The 21,160-nt window shown below is 35.8% G+C and overlaps 3 protein-coding genes across 8 annotated transcripts; all 3 read left to right on the top strand.

Moving 5' to 3' along the window:
- Positions 1–3,201: 3,201 nt before the first annotated feature.
- Positions 3,202–9,929, top strand: LOC121255540 (30S ribosomal protein S21). Of its 3 annotated transcripts, XR_005938792.1 has the most exons (4): positions 3,202–3,513; positions 5,379–5,430; positions 7,610–7,949; positions 9,494–9,522. XR_005938792.1 is itself a non-coding variant. In XM_041155900.1 (3 exons), the coding sequence occupies exon 3, from the start codon at positions 7,618–7,620 to the stop codon at positions 7,951–7,953; it is 336 nt and encodes a 111-aa protein (XP_041011834.1). In that variant the 5' UTR covers positions 3,203–3,513; positions 5,379–5,430; positions 7,610–7,617. The 3 variants fall into 3 exon arrangements, 2 of the variants coding, with proteins under 2 accessions (XP_041011834.1, XP_041011833.1); XM_041155900.1 differs by lacking the exon at positions 9,494–9,522 and having other exon boundaries at positions 3,203–3,513; positions 7,610–7,953; XM_041155899.1 differs by lacking the exons at positions 3,202–3,513; positions 5,379–5,430 and adding an exon at positions 9,608–9,929 and having other exon boundaries at positions 7,588–7,949; positions 9,494–9,516.
- Positions 9,930–11,526: 1,597 nt separating this feature from the next.
- LOC121255538 (transmembrane protein 53) lies at positions 11,527–16,068 on the top strand. 4 transcript variants are annotated; one of them, XM_041155896.1, is made up of 6 exons: positions 11,527–11,691; positions 12,798–12,923; positions 13,136–14,007; positions 14,114–14,219; positions 14,709–14,914; positions 15,675–16,068. In XM_041155896.1, exons 3-6 carry the CDS (start codon positions 13,256–13,258, stop codon positions 15,943–15,945), a joined length of 1,335 nt encoding a protein of 444 aa, XP_041011830.1. In that variant the 5' UTR covers positions 11,527–11,691; positions 12,798–12,923; positions 13,136–13,255; the 3' UTR covers positions 15,946–16,068. The 4 variants fall into 4 exon arrangements, with proteins under 4 accessions (XP_041011830.1, XP_041011829.1, XP_041011832.1 ...); XM_041155895.1 differs by having other exon boundaries at positions 11,537–11,691; positions 12,795–12,923; XM_041155898.1 differs by lacking the exon at positions 11,527–11,691 and adding an exon at positions 12,100–12,118.
- Positions 16,069–16,630: 562 nt separating this feature from the next.
- On the top strand, positions 16,631–19,958 carry LOC121255560 (F-box/LRR-repeat protein 2). Its single transcript, XM_041155930.1, has 2 exons — positions 16,631–17,258; positions 18,771–19,958. The coding sequence occupies exons 1-2, from the start codon at positions 16,928–16,930 to the stop codon at positions 19,676–19,678; spliced, it is 1,239 nt and encodes a 412-aa protein (XP_041011864.1). The 5' UTR covers positions 16,631–16,927; the 3' UTR covers positions 19,679–19,958.
- The last annotated feature ends 1,202 nt before the right edge of the window (positions 19,959–21,160 follow it).

Consider the following 21,160-nt stretch of genomic DNA (forward strand, 5'->3'; position numbering starts at 1 on the left):
TTACATGCGGCCTAAACGAACCATTTATTCAAAGATACCCAATGTACCTAGTTCTTTTTTTATTAACGACCTAATGAATAAAATGGGGTTCTTTGAACGCTATTGACCAATTCTATGACTTCACGTCTTTTAAGACTGTGTATAAGAAAACAGTTTCTATGAGCTCTTATTCAAATTTATAGACAATTAATGAGATTGAAAATAACAAAGAATCTAATTTTTCCTATACTATTTGATGTTTCCATTATAGTTTGCTCATGGGAGTTAAAGGTTGAGAATTTGTTAAAGGATAAATATGGCTTACTTTATTAAGTGAGTTTGTGATGTGATTTGAAAAAGTCATTAACAGTAATGATTAGACTGTTCTGATTGTCCTTAGGGGCAAAATGCCCTAATTGTTTTACCCTTAATGAAAAAGTTATCTCACATGTTGTTGAGTACAAGAGATACTTATGAAACCTTGAAGTCATAAATTAAGTTTGCTGAATGAGATTTGTGGTCATCTTGTAGATTCTTAAAAGTCATAGTTGGACTTGCTGACTAGAATCTAAAGTTTATATTGTGAGTTTGATCTTAAATGATATTCACAGTGAGTTGTCGTTGACTTCGTGATTGTGCAAAGGACTTTTATATATAAAAGTAGAATCTCTTAGTAGGAGCATTTTTATAAAGTTACTACACATGAGAATGTACATAAAGAGAAATGGTTCTAAAACATGACTTGAGAATTGTGGTTAGATTATTTTTAGTTGACCATGTGATTTCTCTCAGTCATGGTATTGTTTGTCGTGCACATGATAATGATGTGTTCTATGATCATGTGGCGCAGTTTAGAAATACACACATTCACCATAAATTTGGTAGTTATAGTGAAAAAGGTATGTTGATAGGTTTAGATCGGCTCACTCACACGAGCGATCACCTTTGGTGCTACAAAGGGTAGTGAGCAAAGATGAGACAATGTGTCACTTAGTACTTGTCTAAATAAGGATAAGTTGTAACACACAAAAGATATGTTGCCTTAGTGGGATTTAAAATGAGGTCCATCATGTTTAAAAGGACCGTGCATGATTACCCACAATCTATGTAGTCTATAGTTTAGCCAAATGTGAGATTATCTGTGCCGTTTTGGATGGCGAGCAAATGGAGGGACTCGGGTTAGGCATTAAGATAACGACTAGACTAAAATCTATATAGTGAATTGAGATTAGATATACGTTCTTTCTTTGGAAAGGGAATTCACTGTAACATGTATTTCATACTACATGTGCTCTTACAACAAATAGTAGAGGTGAGTGAATGGAACCCTGTTTTCTCACCGTGTGAGTCCTGTTGGTCATAATTAATGACCTTAATTTAGTTATACCCTTAGGAGACTTTTGACTATGTCACGAAGTTAACACATCGATAATGATGTGTACTTACTGCCGACGAGTTATGTTGCTTCTTGAGAGTTGCAACATAGTTGTAAGTACATTATGTATTATGGAGATTGAGAATTGCTTTGAGTCATTTAGATTCGAGAGGGATTAGGGATGCTTATTCTAATGTGACTTAATGAGTTTGGGCATAACGAGACATTTTTAGGGATGTTGCTATGTTAGTCTTTTCTTAGAGAGATTTGGTATAATGCTCCTATTTTTCTTTTACAGTTGTGCTCAATGGTCGCACGACCTATTTGCCAAGTGTGAACAAGATTGAGAACATATTGAGAAATGCAGGCCTGGGGTTTTGCTCACTATGTGCAAGTGTGAGATGTAAGAAAGGGGCATCTTAAATTAATTTTTAGTTTTTGGATTGGACTATGGAGGATTAGATTCATGAATGGGTTTGGAGGATGGGGTTGTGATTTGTTTGCTGTGGGAATATTTGTGTGAATTTGTGATGATATTTGGTGGTATTTGTGATGTAAAATTGTAAATCTAGGGTTTTAATCTGAAATCCTAAATTAGTTTAGGGGTTTCAATATCAGGTTGTCGCTCTCGCCAACCTTAAATATTTTATTTAGGGTTTCAATCCAAAACCCTAAATATTTTAAATTGAAATCTCTAATTTAATTTAACAATCTGTTTTGGGGGTTTCAATATTGAAAGCCCCAAAATGTATTTAGGGATTTCTAATTGGTTTTCTTGTATTCTTTTCAGTTTTTATAGTCTCATTGGCATATGTCCAATCCTAGTGATCTCATCTTCAATATCAATCTCATCTCGGTTTGTAATTTTAATTTTATTACTTTATCACATATCTATATAATGTTTATATTTATGATTTTTTTCTTATTTTGTTTTTGAGGTTTCATAGTCTCACACCCTCACTTGCCTAAGTTTCAATCCTAATCTCAAATTTCTAATGATCTAATCTAGAATCCTTGATGGTCTCATTTGGTTTGAACTTGTAGATTATGTTTTTAACTTTTTTACATATGTATATATCATTATATTGTTTGTAATTCTAATTTATTTTTTTATTAATGTTTTAGGTTTATAATCTCACAGTCTCATTTGCTCATCACCCCCAAATTCCACTCTCAGGACTCAAAGTCATCTTGCTAGTCTGCTAGATACAATTTCTAATATTGTAATATTATTCATTTCAATTATTTGACAATTTGTAATATTTTTAGATTAATTTGTAATAGTTTTAGATTAATTTGTATTATTGTAATAGCTTAGATTATTTAGATTTTTATGTTTTATGCTCTAAACAACCTTTTTTTATTTTTATGTTATATGTAAGTTGTAAAATATAAATTTTCTTTTATTTTAAGACTTTTTTTTAAAAACAATCTGGATCGAAAATGGCCTAAGAAGAGGTTTTGGGCCCATTTGCCTTGGACGGGGGTTGAACGAACCATGGCTCGAAATCTGCCCCTTGTCACCTAGAAGGGAGGCCCCAACCTTGGGATGAATGGTCGGATCTCGCAGGAAAAACCCACCCCTGTTAAGGCGGGAGTAGGGTATGGGGTGTGGTCTACCCTGTCCGAGAGGATGCAGGTAGCACTCTTATCTAAGTCTTATATTTATTCATTTTTTTAAAAAATATGTGACGTTTACACACTTTATAACTATAAATAACATTTTTCATTCATTTTCAACCCACCTTTCTATTTTCCATGGCGGTCATTTCATTCTTTCTATTTAATTTGAATTTAAATTTTCCTTTTTTTTCCTCTCTTTTTGCGGAGCAGTTCGAGTCCACTCTTTGTTCCGGTCCATTCCGGCCCAATTTGGTATTTCGGTCCGGACTTAAGATGTCTGACAATTTGGTAAATTGTCTGAAATGGTAGGATGAACTTGTAATTTTGAATTCTTTTTCTCCTTCCTTGTGAGCCTGCGATGAAGCAAATCAGTTTCACTTTCCCTCAATTTCCTAATCCCTAATTTCTCTCCTACCCTACGCCAGACACCTTCCGGCCTCCAGCCTTCCGCCACAAGCAGCAGCTCGTTTACTCAGTCTACTCCGCCGCAGCTCCTCTTGTTCCACCGCAGGTCGTCGTTGATCTCCATTCCGCCGGTTCTTCCCGACTTCTCTCTCTCTCTCTCTCTCTCTCTCTGTGATGGCTTATAAATCATTGGTTCTGTTTTGGATTTGTAAAAACTGTATGAGATGCTTGAAATTTCTTCAATTACGCCTCCATAGTTCATACTTCATTACGTCCCCTAAATTCCTAATAGTTCATTACGTCTACAACTGTACAACTTCAACCTCGTTAATTCAGAGAGCATACTGCCAAAGAATTTGTTATTTCTATTTTTTTTTTTTTATTTTGTAGTATAACTCTAATCTGTGCTATTTGATTCTCTTTTAATAACAGCATAGCCTTCCTATTTAATCATTATTCTATCATCATTCCAGTTTTAATAGTGATATTTTAGGATTATGTAATTTGATGACAATGTGGATGGTTGTTGACACGCATAATTAAGTTGAGACATTAAAATTACAAGATGTAGAGATTACCTGCAAACAACAAAGGCTGTGAAAAGCCAATTGTTTCGAGGAGTGGCAGCAGCAGCACTAGTTTTCTTGGGTTTTACATATTTATCTCACCAACTCCATCGGAACCTTTAGAGTTGAAAAAAAGCAACCCCTGCCATGTCGATACAAGTTTAATCCCCTTGAAAACATCCCAAGTACAATCTTTGAAGAAAAACATTATTTTTGCTTCTTCTACCCAAAAACCCTAACATCTTCAGCTACATTTTCAAATGTGATACCTTTAGAAAGATGCACTTTCAGCGCTTACAATTAGAGACACCATGTAAGTTATTTTCAAATAGTTCTTTCAATTCGTGGGGAGATAATGAGAAGGCTTTGAAGAGTTAATGGCCATGTTTACAGCCATTGAAGCAAGCCATTCCCCAGGGAAGATGTTCCTAGCCTAAATCAAGTGCTAACTTGTATTGATGTTATTTTGGAATATAGTTTATATATATATATATATGTAATTATTTATATATATATATAATTTATCCATATAACAACTATCCCGAAATGGTACACCGAAATGTACTGGTATCGAAATATTCCGTTCTAGTACCTCAACCAGAATCGAATTCAAAACTTTGGTTTATATTGCTGGAATTTCTTTTGTAAAATATTGCTGGATGCTTGAAGCATTATATTGCTGGAAAAAGCTTGGTTGGACAATCTCCTCTGTTTGAACAAGAAAAAGAGACATGTAATTTAGGTTTTAGATATGATAGTTGGATACAAGAAAAGTTTGTACAAAGTTAAATTAATAACTTCTTAAAATCTGAGATATTTACCGTTAGATGCTCACTTGCAAATGATAATCATTGAAAATATAAGCAAAAAACAATAATTTAGTTATAATGAATAATTTAATTATTATGATATAATAATATACTGTCACATCTACTACCACTTCATTTCACCATTTACAATGCAACACATTGAACCGGCTGACTTGTTGTTCAACTGATATGCCCTCCCTTTGTAGTAAGTTAGTAACAAATGGGGAGTGTGAGGTTGTGGGTTCTAACCCCCACAGAGGAGTCCTCTCTTTTTAGAAATAAAAAAAGAGAGATATAGTTTATGGATCTACTCACCACAGATGGAGTCGTGGTTCTAATTGCCATGGTGACGCCTATGTGCTATGGAAAGGATACAAAGTGATGGAGATAAGAGGAATTTTTGTCTTTAATATGTTCTCATGAGTTTGTAAGTGCCGTTTGGAAAATTCAAAAAGAAAAAAAATGCAACATATTGAAGTGTCTAGGAAAATAGCACCGTTGGCAATTTTGGTGTTTATTTGCTTCTCTAGCTTGAATTTATCTCTCTGTATGAATCTTCATTTGCAACTTCTTTCTAACATATTAAATAGTTGATTAAGGAGATATTCCTTTGAATTGCAGGATAATTTGAGTAGGAATCCTATTTGGTATCTTTCTTGGTGTTATAGAAAAGGTAAGAGACCATCCCTTTCGACTTTACAATGTGTATCTTTGTCCTTCTCAGAAACTTTTCCCTCCAAATTACTTGTATTCTTTGTGCTCATTGTGTACATATGGTTCTTTTGAGATGGTGTTGTTAGTCTGTCTGGGATCAGGGATGTACATGTCTCTGCACCTATAAAAATGCAAAGCCTTTTGTTTCTGTAATGATACTTAAGTACCATTGTGTCATGTGTGAGATAGCGTTTCTCTGTAGAAACATTTCTAATGTACCCATTTTTTCCCCAATAATTTTGCCACGTCTAATTCTCTACAGATTTTTTTTTTTTTTGTTGGTCCTCGTAATTGACTGAATGTTTTTGTGGTCCAATTAACTTTGATATACCTGACAAGGTTGAATAATTTAGTGGGGCATGTCTTACATTCTGAACTTCTTGCACCTTACCTTGGATGGTGGTGGGTTTGTGAAAAACCAACCAATAAATATATATTGAATAACAAGGATGCTTATTGTCACGTAACCAAAAAGTTTTTAAATCTTTTCAAAATATGGACACCATTGTCGTGTAATAAGAAATTTATTAAATCTTTTTAAAATGAGGACATGTATTATAGAATCACCTAATAATCGCTCCCATATTGATTATCTACTTCTGTTTATATTTATTTTGGCGAAAAAATTAGGGGTAGATTAAAAACAGCATTACCGTAAGTACAAGTGATATATTTATAATCAAAGTCCCAACACTGCCCTTTTCAATATGATAAATTCCAAGCCAAAATACAAGGAGGCCTAAAACAACTATACAGCCCAAAATCCTCAGCCCTAAAGAATTCTCCAAAACCTCTCTCCTCTTTCTATTTCCTCCATTTCCTTAAAAATCATAGGGATCTCATTCCGCCATAGCTAGTGATTCCCTTTCTCTCTTTTGGCTGGTAAATTCCTCATTTATTTGTGAACCTTTTTTTCAGGGTTTTTTTCTCTTCAAACCTTTCTCAAGGAAAAGGTGATCATGAAGTTAGTGATTTTGATTACACAAGTGATTTTCTCGTGAGCCTCGGTTTTCCAAACCGCTTCTCTTAACTGAATCTTTCTTCGGTTGGGTATCCGGATTCATATCCGCATCTTCTGGATGCGGGTACTGTTATATAATGCAGCTACCAAGATTAATACTTGGTAACTGACTACCGTAACCGGGTTGAACTTTTAAAAAAAAAAAAAACTGACTTACGATCATTTTGATGTTCCAAAACAAGAGAGATTCTTCCACAGAGGAAAATAAAAAATAAACCCTAAGGAGTGAAAGCTAGCTATGATTTCATTCCGACATCCCTTTCCGCATATTCAATTTGAGATCTCAATCCTTCGTTCTAAGGTAAGCCTTTTATATTTTAAGGAAAAAAAATGCATTCCTTAGTTATAAAAAAATAAAAAAAAAAATAAAAAAAAGAAGAAGAAGAAGAAGTAAAAAAACACATTCCTTGAATCCTTTTATGCTTTCGAAACCCGAATCCGTTTCCAGTTCTATTGAATCAGTTCTAGTTATCTTTCATTTGGTTTTTAATCTCATACATTGTGACATTTCGTTTTGCTAAGTCTTTAAATTTTGGAGCTGTGTCATTGTCTATTTCTCTACTTGTGCTCTGTTTGTTTGCCAAGGAAATGTTAGAAAGCACAAGAAACTTAGTTTTTTACTTTTTAGATTCCTAATTGTTTTACATGTTTTAACCCCTAGTGGTTGGCTCAAGTGGTAAACGCCTTGGTTTTGGTGGTATGCTCCCTCTCGGTCAAAGGCTCAAATCCTCTTGGGTGCAAACAATTTCTAGGGTCCATCAGACTGGGGGAACTTCCCCTTGAATTACCCGAGGTGCACTTGCAGGAAACTCCTTGTAGAGGACCTATGCACCCCCAGGATTAGTCGGGACTTTGTTCTTGGACATCCGGTGCCAATAAAAAAAAAAAAAAAATTGTTTGGGACCTGATAAAGAAAGCAAAATCTCAACTGAACTGAGCCTGGCGCAGTTGGTTTGTTTAGCTAAGGATATAGTATCCAACAATTATTACTTATCAAAAAAAAAGTATCCAACAATTATTTTTCGTCTTTTCCTGTTTTATTGTCTGCCAAACAGAAAACTGCTTTATCATTCAGTTAGTGGCACACATGTTGTCTGAAGATTTGTAACCTGTACAGCCCTAGAAATGAACTCAGTGAGAACGCTTGCGTCGAGCCTCTTACGGTGGCCGAGTCAGACCATTGAGTGGTGCAGTTGTGCGCCTCATTACCAACCGCTGCAGCTACAGCAGTGGAGGGGGATCCGGGTGAAGGTCCGGGACGGGAACCTGGAGCAAGCGCTGACTTTGTTGCAGCGGAGGATGCAGTCAAGTGGGATTGAGCGGCTTATAAAGCGCCAGCAGACTCGCCACCTCAAGAACTCTGAGAAGCGTGTCTTGGCCCGCAAGAACCTTGAGCGCAAGATCCGATCCCAGGACCTCGCACGCAAGCTCAAAGCCATTCTTGTCAAGAAAGTCAGGTAAATTAATTTTGGACGCCTAGATTCTTTAATGTTTTTCACTACTATTTTTCCCCCCAAAACCCCTGTAAATTGTAGTTGAGGAATGCGCACAGGGTTTTTCTTGAATTTTATTCTTAAAGTGATTTGATCTGTTCATAGGCACTTGATATTAGTCAATTTTTAGTAATTTGAGTATTCATTCAATTTTAAAATGTAATTTGAGTTTGAACATTTGCAAAACTTCCCTGGAATGGTGTAAAACTGATAAAACCTATGGTGCTTCATTGTTCTCTAATCACATAGGTCCCATGCAGAGGGATAGATATGGCTTACACATCTAGTAGTTTTGTTTTGTGTTGCTACATGCTGTTTTTTAGTTTTTATGCCTTTTTTCCAGTTTATAATGTCTAAAAAATCTACCTAGACTGCATCTTAGTCATCTATATTGTTAAAGGGATTCTTTCTGTCTTTTGTTTTTTTTGGAGATAGAGAGCTTTTGTTGATACTGAAGTTTTTATTATGTGAACCTGCGAGAATGTAAATTTTGCATACGTGCTACTTGAGGGTAAGGCTTTGGAATCCACTCAGGACAGATAATATTTGAGATAGTCAAATGGGCAACTTCCAATAATATCCATGGAAGCATTCCCTTCCAAACCATCCTCAGACACCTGTTTGTAACTTGCCCTGTTTGCTAGATTTTAGTCGTAGAAAAAAAAAAAAAAAAAAAAAAAGAAGATAATGTTTGAGCTAGTTGATGCTAGTCCCATGTGAAATCACTATTACGTGAATATACTGTTTAATGGGCGTTATATAAAAATCCATTTTTTTATTGTTGATGGGTTATCACCAATATTGCATATTGGTTATAAAAAGTTGATGATGATGGGTTTATTGTATCGATCTAGGAAAAATTAAGCTTCTGGCCTCTCCTTGGGCTCGCTTTAGCTGTAATTTCGGAGGCATTTTTTGTCCTGGTACTTTAGGGTTATGATGCCTGAGATAGATGCTAATTGGGCACTCCTCTTTTAGTTTGGCCTGATAATTATTTCCTAATATCTGGGTTTGGGTATTTAAATAATTGGTTATCATTGCTTGAGCCAAAGCATATTTGAGCAGTTTGAGACAATTTTTTTTTTTTTTTTCCTTCTCTTAGTTTTTTGGAGAGGTAATAAAGAATGCAATTCTTGTAATCTTCCCCAATTGGAGTTAAAAAGGTGATAGTTTCATAGGTTACCTGTGTACAGCAGGTCCTTGGTGTTTTCTTTCTTTTTACTTGGACTTGGAGAGGTAGGCAATGGGCTCTGGAGTTTGACTGTTTTGTTTATTCACTCAAATCCTGGAACTGGTAATTTGGATAGGGATTTCCTTCCAAGAGGGCTGCCATCTATGTGATGTATTGTGGTGGGATTTCCACATTCATATTTTTGTCCGTTTTATCTTCTTATGTTTTCTTTCCTCTCTTTCTTGAGGACTCTTCTCTTTCCAACAAATCAATTCTCTAAAATATGTTAATTTCTTCATTTATTTCTGCTCATATGTGCTTGATTGGTTTTTTGCAGGGGTCTCTAAGGACAGCTTCGGAGTAGTTTCTTCATAGGAAATGGATAACACAAGTACCCTGTTAATTTTGCTGGCGTGTTCTTTTTTTTTTTTCTTTTTTTTTTTTTGTGGAAGTCAGGGGTTATGCAAATCTGCAAACTCTCTTCCCCACTCACTACAATCAAATAAATAGGGATTAAATTGGCTTTCTTTTCAGTTGTTCACAAATTCATGCAGTTTGACACTTGATGCTGAACATGCATTGAGATTTTTGAACGGTTCATCACTTGGCAATCTTAGCGCAATGTGCTCAAGGTGGAAACATTTGTATGTGTTTCTAAATTTTCATGTGTTTTAGCTAAACTTTCATTCATGAGGGGGAAGTTACTAAATATAGTGATTTCCCCCTCAAGTTCAATCAACCTATTATTTCCTATTTTGGGATTTTTAAATTAATTTTTGGCCTTTTAAAATGCCACGTCATTCTTCTCCCTCAGAAAAATTATGAGATGGATAGAATTGCACACACCAGTAGAATTGGTGAAGAGCGAGAACCTAATTAGTAAAATGTGAAAATTAAAATTTGAGAGTATTTTATAAAACTTGTGGAATTAGGGGTTAATTTTCCTTATCTTTATAAACTGCGCGAGACTTGCTGTCTTATATACTACCTTAGGACCATATAAATCATTTTCCAACAAAGAATCATTTCCCTTTACCCCTTGTCTTGTCTTTGCTTTATTTATAATAATCCATGTATAAGGTGGCTTTACTTTTGACATGCCGATTGAGTTGAGTTTTTCACTTACCCAAAGCTTAGTGGAAATATTTGGCTTAAATGATCATAGAACTGATTTTAGCATTGGTGGAGGTGGAGTTTCTGCACCATGAACTACACTACTTATTTAGTTATTCCCAAGGAGGCTGACCTGGTTCTTGCACAGCCTCAAGTCAGCCATTTTCCACTTGCAGCCAGGATGATAAACAGTAAGATAAGGAATACCATGATATAGTGACAATTGACAAATATAGCTTGCATGTATTATCCCTGTTTTTATGCCATGCCAAGAACTTGCTCAAGAAATAGAAGAACTGTCATAAGTTGGAGGAGGCAGAGGGCTACAGTTGCACATTATCAGAAAGAATCTTGGAATATATATAATCGGTACTATGTCTAGATAATCTCATCAATAAAAGTTTGTGCTTTTTTAGGCAATTTTAATACCATGAATTTTATGATAAATTGGGAGTACAAGCCATATTCATTTATATATAGGAAAATTATTTTTATTATAAAATATATGTAATATATCATATGAATTTACATCAATTTGTAATTTTTTTTATATATATAAAATTTCTTTGTGGTTGATGTACTTGTCGAAAATAATTTTCCAAAATAACGATATTTTTATATAATTTTTACAAATTTCAACTTCTTGAAGAAATGATTTGTAGAAATCTCAAATAAACAAGTTCTGTATAAGTCTTTATAAAAAAAAGTATATTCTACCTAAAAAAAAGTGTTAAAAAAATTAAAAATGATCTTTTATTAGTGAGATTTTTTTTTTTTTTTTATAAAAAATTTATATAAAATTTATTTATTTAAAACTTATAGAACAGCTCAACTCATTGCGTATAAATCCAAAATTTTTGAAAAAGTACAAAACAGATCAACAGAATTGACAGGACATGAGAGAGAATATCATGGGCATGGATGGATGAGACTTTCACTACTGTCAGCGATTTCATTCCATGAAATATCTTTAGAGAATATCCAATTAGAATGCTATTGGAGTGTAGGAAAGGAACTCTTCAGCTCTCCATATTATCAACACGGTAGACAACAAAATCATTGGCTACTGTTTGAAACAATAATGAATTTTGATTCGCTTTTAACCATTGGATTTTATTTGTTTAACAGTTTTTGAGTTTCATACCACTACTACTTGTTTTAAAAGTTGACAGTTATGGTCTAATAAGGTGGGACAAATTGTTTAGAATGGGCTAATATCTTAAAACTACAACCCATTACAGTTAGAAGCCCAACCCACTTTCCTTAGTCATTGACCCCTTTACAACTACGATGCTCCCTCTCTCGCGCTCGCTCGCTCGCTCCCAGCAATCTCCGATATATAGAGTACTTCTAACTCTTTCCCATTCATTCGTTCTATTTTCCAAGGAAAAGAAGACATAAGACGAATCCCTCTTATCGCAGGTCAGTTTCTTTTCTCTCTGTTTGATTTGTGTACGACCTCTCTCTCTCTCTCTCTCTCAGTTGGCTTTCCAACCACCTTTCTATTGTCCATGGCGTATTTTCTTCCTTTCCATTTAATATGAATTCTATAGATCCCCTTTTTCCACTCTTTTGCGGAGGAGTTCGAGTCCCTTCCGCATTCCAAATTCAAAGATATTTTTTTCTTAGTTATGAAAATAAATAAAAAAACAATGCAGGAAATTGGCAGCATATTGTGATTCGAATCGAATTGAATCCCTTTCCTGTTCTCTCTTGGAGATGGAAGCGAAAGAAGATTAAAGTCTGAAGGAAAAAAAGGGAGAGGGGGGGGGGGGGGCGGAGTGCAAAACGTGTTTTCCGTGGTAACGTTTACAGAATCATTCACGCGTCCCCAATGCGTCCTGGTAAAGTTAAGTTTCGTAGGGGCAAAACAGTCTTTGCATCTCACCCTTCCCGTTTAGTACACGGGTCTCCCAAATTACCGGAGGGGACATCATCGTCATGGTCATGTCCCTTACTTTTCACATAAAAAAGCTAGAAAATGACAGTGACAACCCACGTTCTTCATTAATTCGTTTCTCTTCTTTTTAGTTTTGCACATCGATTTATAGAAAATTTTTATTTATCATACTCACGCGCTGAACACCATACATTTTTATAATTTATTTTTAATTTTTTTTCTTACTAAATATGTGATATATGAATAATAAATAGAGGAATTCAATAAGTTTAAGAAAAAAAAAATTAAAAAAGTGTAGTATATGGTGTGTGAAGATGATGAGTAGCAAAACTCCGATTTATATACGAATTAGGCATCGTTTATTTTCGCAGATGAGTTGCGATTAAAGTTAAAAGTTAAATAAAATATTGTTAGAATATATTTTTTTAATATTATTTTTATTTTTTAATTTGAAAAAATTGAATTGTTTATTTTATTTTGTGTGTGAATTTAAAAAAATTGAAATGATTAAATGTGATGAAATGTATTATCAGTAATTATGAAAACAAACTTGGCCGGTGTGTGATTAATGTTAGTTTTATGCATTGAAATTATGTGACTGCTAAATGAGACTTTTCGTCAACAGCAGGAGCAGCGTGGTTGGCAAGCAGTGCTTTGACCCAAAAAGGAAGCTTCTTGGCCGGTGTGTGAATAGAGAACCGGGCTGTTAAACACGGTTGGCAGCCCGATTTTCTTAAATAGATTCCACACCCAGGTAAGATAACTCATCGCCCTAAACGAATATGCCCACTTTTGCTATGTTCTCGCGTTGTTCTTAATCGAATATACCAGTTGCTACATTCTTGTTTGATTTCCTTCTATTGTGGCTCACTCTTTCTGAGTCAAATCTGTTACAACGCATATTATTTGTTGATATTGTCAGTGGTTGATCTTTATAGACCAACTCATTCTTATTAACTTGCGCAGGTCGGATTTTTGTTTGTCTGCGTCTTCACCTATCCAATTGAGTCAGCAGTATCGTAGCTTATGATGTGACAAAAGGTTTCATTAGTATTGGTATGAGAGATTTTGAGTTGCGTTACCAAAATGGGTTCCTTGTCAGGAATCCTTCAACGACCTCTAGTTGCGGCTGCTGCGGTCACTGTAGCATCTGTTTCTGCTGATCTTTCTGATAAACTGCCATTACACAAATCCTCAGATACTTGTGCTGCCTCGGATTTAGCAAATTCATCGGTTTACAATTCCTTGCAAGGATCAAAGCCATCATGGGTTTCTCATATCTCAGTTTCTAAGCTAGCCAACTTGTCATTTGTGACTAGAATTCGAGTGCCTGTTCCTAACATTAACTTCCCGGTTCCTGATTCAGGCCGCAATTTTGTACCCAGTTTGTTCTCTTCTTCTGTTGCATCTTCTCCGCTTCTTCTTAATTTGTATCAGTCCGCAGACTTGGCCAAAGCTCCAAAGCCAACTGCACATGGGCATAGTATATCTAACTCGCCTTCTGAGGTTATGTATCGATGGCATTTACCTGAGCCAAATGCCATAGATGTATCAGGTGTTTCTGATTGTTCATCTGCAAAGTCTAGAACGGTGGTGGTTTTGCTTGGATGGTTGGGAGCAAAGCAGAAACATCTTAATAGATATGCAGAATGGTATACTTCGAGGGGGTTTCATGCCATTACCTTTACTTTTCCAATGGCTGAGATTCTTAGTTACCAGTTTGGTGGGAACGCTGAAGAGCATATAGACTTGCTTGTGAACCACTTGGCTGGTTGGTTAGAAGAGGAGCATGGAAAGAACCTTGTATTTCATACCTTCAGCAACACTGGATGGTTAACGTGAGTTTACTCTCTTGAATACACACAGTGTGACAATTTTCTTATTTTCTTACTTTGTGGAATCAAGTTGCTCTATTGGTTATTTGGATTTTTATTTTGTAAGCAGGTATGGGGTTATTTTGGAGAAGTTGAAGAAACAGGATGCTTCTTTGATGGGAAGGATTAGGGGTTGCATTGTAGATTCTGCACCAGTTGCAGCACCTGATCCACAGGTAAATGATACTTTCAGCTCTATGAGAGGCTTTTATTTACATGTTTTTTTATTATAAGTGGTTTTTGTTCACATGATGAAGGAAACTGCTCTTATGTTGGAGAGTAAACTTTTGTCATTAACATTCCTATGTCTGATAAACATAGACCTTTGTGACCTTTGTTTCAGTCCAAAGAGTTGGCCAAAGCTTCAAAAACCTTTTAACTTTAGTATGTCTGAAATTATCTGCTACGACCAAAATAATAATTGGATGTCCATAAAAATCTAAAACTATAGGCCAGCTGTGTGGGACTTTTTTGTGCACCCTCAATTTCAATAAATGTTTTATGTCTCGTGCACTTTCTCACGAGTAACTGTGTTAATGCTGTTTGTTTTATCTTGCATCTGTTGCTCTTGTTGCTGCCAATTCTATGTTGCCACTGCTTTTTTAAAGTTGACTGGATGAATATGGTGAACAATGGTTAATGGATCCTCCATTTCTTCTGTGTAGGTCTGGGCTTCAGGTTTCTCTGCAGCTTTTCTAAAAAAGCGTAGTGTTGCAACAAAGGGAACTATTAGTCCCAAGGAATCTGGCATGGAGGTATTGGTTGGCAATAATCAAGCTGCGGAACCTAAACCTGCAGTGACTGAAGCAGCATTGCTTTTACTTCTCGAGAAGTTCTTTGAGGTGGTCTTGAATCTCCCTGCAATTAACAGGTAGTTATCCTTTACTGAAATTTCACTGCTGGATCATTTAATAAGCTTGTAGCCTTGTAATGCCTCATAAGCTTGAAAATATGTTAAATAATTTACGAGTTAGGAATTACTTTTTTGTTCGAAGGTATTCAATTGAATGCAAGGGCAGGGGAAAGGGTTATGTATCTTAAATAAGAAAGCATCATATGCAAATTTCTTTAATTTTTTTAGAGAGATACTTATTGTGTACTTGGGTTACGCCTTTGAAAAATTATATTCTTAAGCTGGTATGTAGAGCACACCTATAGTAAAGTGCTTACATGGCATAATTTGATTTGGAAGATAAATTCTAAAATTTGAATTTTACAAATCAAATCTTACTATTTAAGTGATGTAGATGGTATACTCTACACACCGGCTTGATAATAGAATAACTTTACGCCTTTTGGGCTTTTCAATAGAGATTATTTAACTTGTTGCAAAATCCCCCCTCCCCCCTCCCCAATAGAAGTTACTTTTATTTTTCTGCTCATTTCATATGACATGTCTAGGCATTTTATTGAAACTTTGCCCGTGGGGTTATTGCATTTATTTTAGGGTTATCTAGTTCCAAGATGGCTCTTAAACATTATCCTACTCATTGACACCATTTTGCAGCATAGATTACATTGCTGCGATGGTAAACTAATTAAGTAGCAGCATTTGATTAGTATAATTAATATACTAATCATCTGGACCTTACTGTCTCTCAACTCCTTAAAATGATTTCGTTGGATTACAGGAGGCTTTCTGATGTATTGAGGCTGTTATCATCTGGGCAACCAAGCTGTCCACAATTATACATATATAGCTCTGCGGACAGAGTTATTCCTTCAGGTTCGGTGGAATCATTCATAAAGAAGCAGCAGAAGGCAGGGCATGAGGTCCGGGCCTGCAACTTTGTGTCCACACCTCATGTTGATCATTTTAGAAATGATCCAAAACTGTATAGTCTGCAGCTGACCCAGTTTTTAGAGGACTGCGTGCTTACATGTTGCAAACGTTCGGTATAGTCAAGCTCATGAGTCGCTAACCGACTCTTTCTTACAACATTTATATTTATTTATATAACTCATAACTGATTCATTGATCTAGAGGTTGTTGAATGCAATAAAAGAGTTTTAGCTATCTATTCATATTACTTTGTTCTTTACATGTAAAAAATAAATAAATACATGAACAGGATATATCCGATTCAATACAGGCCAGGGTTTCTTTGATACTAAGAAGCTATAATCTTTATTGAATAATTCGTGGCCGGCAACTCAACATGTTTTATTTAATTTTACTGGTACAAGTCTGTGTGATGTTGGTGCATCTTTGACTTCAATAACAGTTGGTATGGAGCATCCTCCCTGGAGTTTGTGATTTTCTTACGAAGATTGGGTATCCGGGAAAATAGTATAATTCTTCTCGAAGTTAAACTAGGAAATAAGACATTTTTTCCGTTTGGAGACGTCGATGGATGCTATCTTAATTCAACTCATTTCATTTTTATAATTTTTTTAAATTTTTATACAAAATATAATAAATAATTAAATTTTTTTTAAATTATAAAATAATAATAATATTAAAATATAATATTTTATTTAATTCATTTTAAATTATCTTATCTCCTCTCATCTTATCTTATTTCACTAATTAAACGAGCTTACAGAATGAGAAGAAAAAATATTAAAAAAAATAAATATGGCAATTTGGGGCCACCAACAACAATGATTGAGACTTGAGAGACTTTGAGAGTGATAATGACCCTCAACCGGTCTATGCGAAACTACGAAATGCCCTTGCCGAAGAAACACAATGGTAACCATCTACCGAGGATATTGATGTAACTTCATCAACAAGAACGTTATTTGTACTCTACTCTCACTCTTCGCGCAAAACACACACCCACGCACTCCTACCACCGACTCGAGTAATTAACGAAACCCCTAATCCTAATCTCCCCAAATCAGTGTTAGGTTTAGGGATTTGTGACTCTGCAAGCAAGCCATGGCTTCCAGCGTCTGCATAAACGAAATCCTGACGGACGACGAGATACGATTGATTCTGGCGAAGCTTGGGAGCGACAAGGACATGGAGGCGTTCGGCTTGGTCTGTAAGAAATGGCTGTATCTGCAGAGCACGGAGAGGAAGAGGCTAGCCGCACGGGCCGGAATCCACATGCTCCGCAAGATGGCCGCGAGGTTCTCCCGGGTCGTGGAGCTCGACCTCTCTCAGTCCGCTTCCCGCTCCTTTTTTCCCGGTGTTATCGACTCCGATCTCTTTGTTATTGCCGATGGGTTTAGGTGCCTCAGAGTGCTCAATTTGCAGAACTGCAAAGGTATATTCTTCTGTTTTTTGTTTTTTCCGAGAAAGTGAACTAAATTTGTTTATCTGACTGTGTTTTGTGCCCAATTTGCAAAGTTCTTTTTTGGATTGGTTTAGTGAGCTTTTGGAATTTGAGTGCTTGGTTGTGTTTGTTTGACTGTTCTGTTTGTTTCTGGGAAGGATTGTTTATTTCTCTGAGAAAATGTGTGGATGGGATGGAAGTATAGGAGGTGTATTAGAATGCTCAATTGGAGAATGATGGCAACTGCAAATTTGGATGGTTTGCTGTCTCTCATGAAAGTTCTATTTACTAGTGAGAAAGATATGAGACCTGGGAGATCTTTTTGGGTATTTGTGCTAAATTTACTGAAAATTTTATCATTTAGTTTTTTTTTTTTACTGGTTTTGGTATTATGAGGGTAACGAACTTGTTGAATTGAAGTTATTTTGGTTTGTTAGTTGCTTTAAGAAATTGAGGAAAAATTCTAAATTACATTAAGACTACTCAAAGTTACAAATGGAACTCTTGAAATTGTTGTAAACTGCAAGAACTTCCCCCTCTCAGGCAACACGGGAACCCATTCACTCCCCTATCATGCTAAATATGTTGGAATAGGTATTTCAGTTAGTTTGATGGGTTTTCGTATGTTTCTAGGGAAAATATCCAATTTTACTGAAGGAAAAAAATGTGGAATTTAGATTAAAGGTAGATATCCGATGGTGCTCTATTTGCAGAATGTACATTTTGATTGTCTAAGTTGTTGGATGGTTGTTTGTTTCTTGGAAGAATTCTTGTTTTACTGAGGAAGAGAAAGTACATAAGTTGGGTGTAAGAGGTGTTTGCCATTGTAACACTTCAATGGGAAATGTTTTGCTGCTTGATTTGATGGGATATGTTTCTTTTAGATATTTGTACTGTCAGTTTCATCCTGTGAGATCATTAAATTTACATATACATGGTTGATATGGTTCGGTGGATGGAACAAATACAGGACCAAAACTTGGAGCAGAATCGGGGATATATATATATATATATATATATATATAATTGATAGTGACATTTAGAGGTGAAAGTAAGATTAGACTTTGATGGTTGTCAGAGAAACTTGCATTGAAACATATCTTCAACCTCTCCTATCTTGTTACTGGTTGGGTGGGCTTGAGGTTCCAAACTTTTACTTGAGGTCACCAGTTAACTTTGAACTTTAGTTAAATACAATTTGTGATTGATATGCATCAATTGAATAAAATGCTGTTTTATTTTCTAATACCCATAAAATGTTCATATGGTTTGCTGGTTTTTTTTGCTTACTGAAACAGTTGATTGCAGTTTGTAATTTATTCCCAGGTTTTATTTTGGATGTTCTTTTACTATGCCATTCCATCTGGAGTTCCTGTTTTGTTTTTTCTTTATATTATTTTTACTTGATGAAATCGGTTTTTTACTTTCCCTTATAGTTTCTTTTGGAGTTGAATCTAACATGCCTAACATGGTTTCCTTTGTTATTGTTTTCTTGTTTTGCAGGAATCACCGATGCTGGCATGGTGGAAATTGGGCATGGTCTTTCTTCACTACAATGCTTAGATGTATCCTATTGCAGGAAGCTAACTGACAAGGGATTATCAGCTGTTGCTGAGGGTTGTTGTGAACTGAAAAGCCTACATCTTACTGGCTGTAGATTTGTTACAGACAAATTATTACATGCTCTTTCCAAAAACTGTCACAATTTAGAAGAGTTGGGGCTGCAAGGATGCACCAATATAAGTGATTCTGGACTCACGAATCTTGTAAACGGTTGCCAACGTATTAAGTTTTTAGATATCAATAAATGCAGCAATGTTGGGGATGGTGGGGTTTTAAGTGTGTCTGAGGCCTGCGCATCTTCTCTCAGGACACTCAAGTTGTTGGATTGCTACAAAATTGGAGACGCCTCTATATTTTCCTTGGTCAGATTCTGCAAAAATCTAGAGACTCTTATTGTTGGTGGCTGCCGGAACATCTCTGATGAATCTTTAAAATCACTTGCTGATTCTTGTAAAAATAGTCTGAAGAACTTACGGATGGATTGGTGTTCAAATATCTCCGACTCTGCATTGAGCTGTATCCTCAATCAGTGCATAAACCTAGAGGCTCTCGACATTGGGTGCTGTGAGGAGGTGACAGATGCTGCTTTCCAAGGTTTAGGTACTAGGGAAATTGAATTGAGTTTGAAGGTTTTGAAGGTTAGCAACTGTCCAAAGATAACAATTGCGGCGATTGGTCTGCTTTTTGACAAATGCAACTCTCTGGAATATCTGGATGTGAGGTCATGCCCACTTATCACAAAGGCCGGATTCGATGAGGCTGGATTGCAGTTTCCCACACGCTGCATGGTGAACTTTGCAGGGAGTTTATCCGAGTCTGATGTTTTGTGTTTAAAACCCTTGATTTGAACAGTCTGGCACTACTGGAAGAAAGTTCTTCCCTTCAGAGTTATCATACCTTTGAAAGCCTGACAGATTACTGCAACTGGTGAGAGTTAATCCGACTAGCAGCCCTGTTCATATTCATTTTATTCTGGGGTTAGAATTTGCCTTCTTGTTGTTGGAGTTGGATACTTGTCACTCATATTTTACATGTATATGTTGCATGTGCATTGTATTTCGGTTGCCTCGTAATCTATTCCTTGTTTCTTTGGATTGAAAAATATTGTATTTAGCCCCCTGGTCTGCATTTTGAACTCTGCCTCATAATTTAGTTTTGTACCTGTTGCAATCGACTTTTCATACTTAACGTCGTCCCGCAGAGATTGTTGCACCATAGAGATTAGGAGGATGTATGGGAGGATCTCGAAGATAGCTGATTGCGTTTAAAATAAAACAAATAAGGTGGAGTGGTTTTCTTTTGTGAGAAATGTGAAAAGGTTTTGGGGTATCAGTGTATAATATACCGAGAGGGCTTGATGTGTTCGCCAGTCAGATGATGGATTTCAATTGGAAGCATATCTTCTGATACCAACTATAGATACGTTGAAAAGAGTTTAGCCATTTTATCGATGGTTCCAAATGGCAGCATTGTATTACCAATTTCTTAATGAACTACCATCCAACTAGTCAGGCAATGGGAGATAGTCTCCGAGGGATTGATTGGTGGATGAAAATGAAATCAATAATAATGGTCACTAATATGTTCATGATGTCTGCCCGGGAAATGCTCATTATGTAATCAATCACCTGTGGGATATGCTTTATTCACAATTCTGAAGTTCATTGATTTGCCTGTTTCAATGCTTTTTGGGGATTGTTCCATTCTGTGAAGGTATCAGATATGTAGTTCGAGCCTACGTCCAACTTGCTTTTAGTCTTTTTCAAACGATCTCATTGCATCTATGCAATTATTATGTAGGAAAAAGTTGACGCGGTTGAACTTAGGCTAGCTAGCTGTTCAGCGTACCATATTTGAGTTGTAAGTAGCACAGACATTGTCTCTTGTAGCCTCCCTTTTCCTTCTACCACGTGCATCTTAGCTTTCTGGTGTCAACTTTCTTCCAATAGTAAGGAAAAGGGACGGAAGAAAGAAAGAAAAAGAGAGAAATGTTTAAATTAACCAAATCTCATGTAGAAAGAAATGATAATGTATAATGTATAAATAGCAAAGGATTGGAAGTTTAGTCTTAAATTATAATTGGAACTAAGCAATGGAGTTAGGTTATTGGATGTTGATGTGGGTGTTTGTATACCAGTGTGTGATGATTAGTGAGTTCCTATGTAGAATTTGGAATTCAAACTAATAAACTTCAATATTTTTTATGAAGTGGCACTATCACATTAGTTGGTTTTAAAGATATAGTTGTGTGAATATGTTGATTTCTTGGAATATATTAACAGAAAAGTTAATAGAAACTTAACACCTGAGATTTTATTGCAAAAAGTATG

The sequence above is a fragment of the Juglans microcarpa x Juglans regia genome, chromosome 3D, assembly GCF_004785595.1.
Source record: "Juglans microcarpa x Juglans regia isolate MS1-56 chromosome 3D, Jm3101_v1.0, whole genome shotgun sequence".
In the NCBI taxonomy this organism is placed as follows: domain Eukaryota; kingdom Viridiplantae; phylum Streptophyta; class Magnoliopsida; order Fagales; family Juglandaceae; genus Juglans; species Juglans microcarpa x Juglans regia.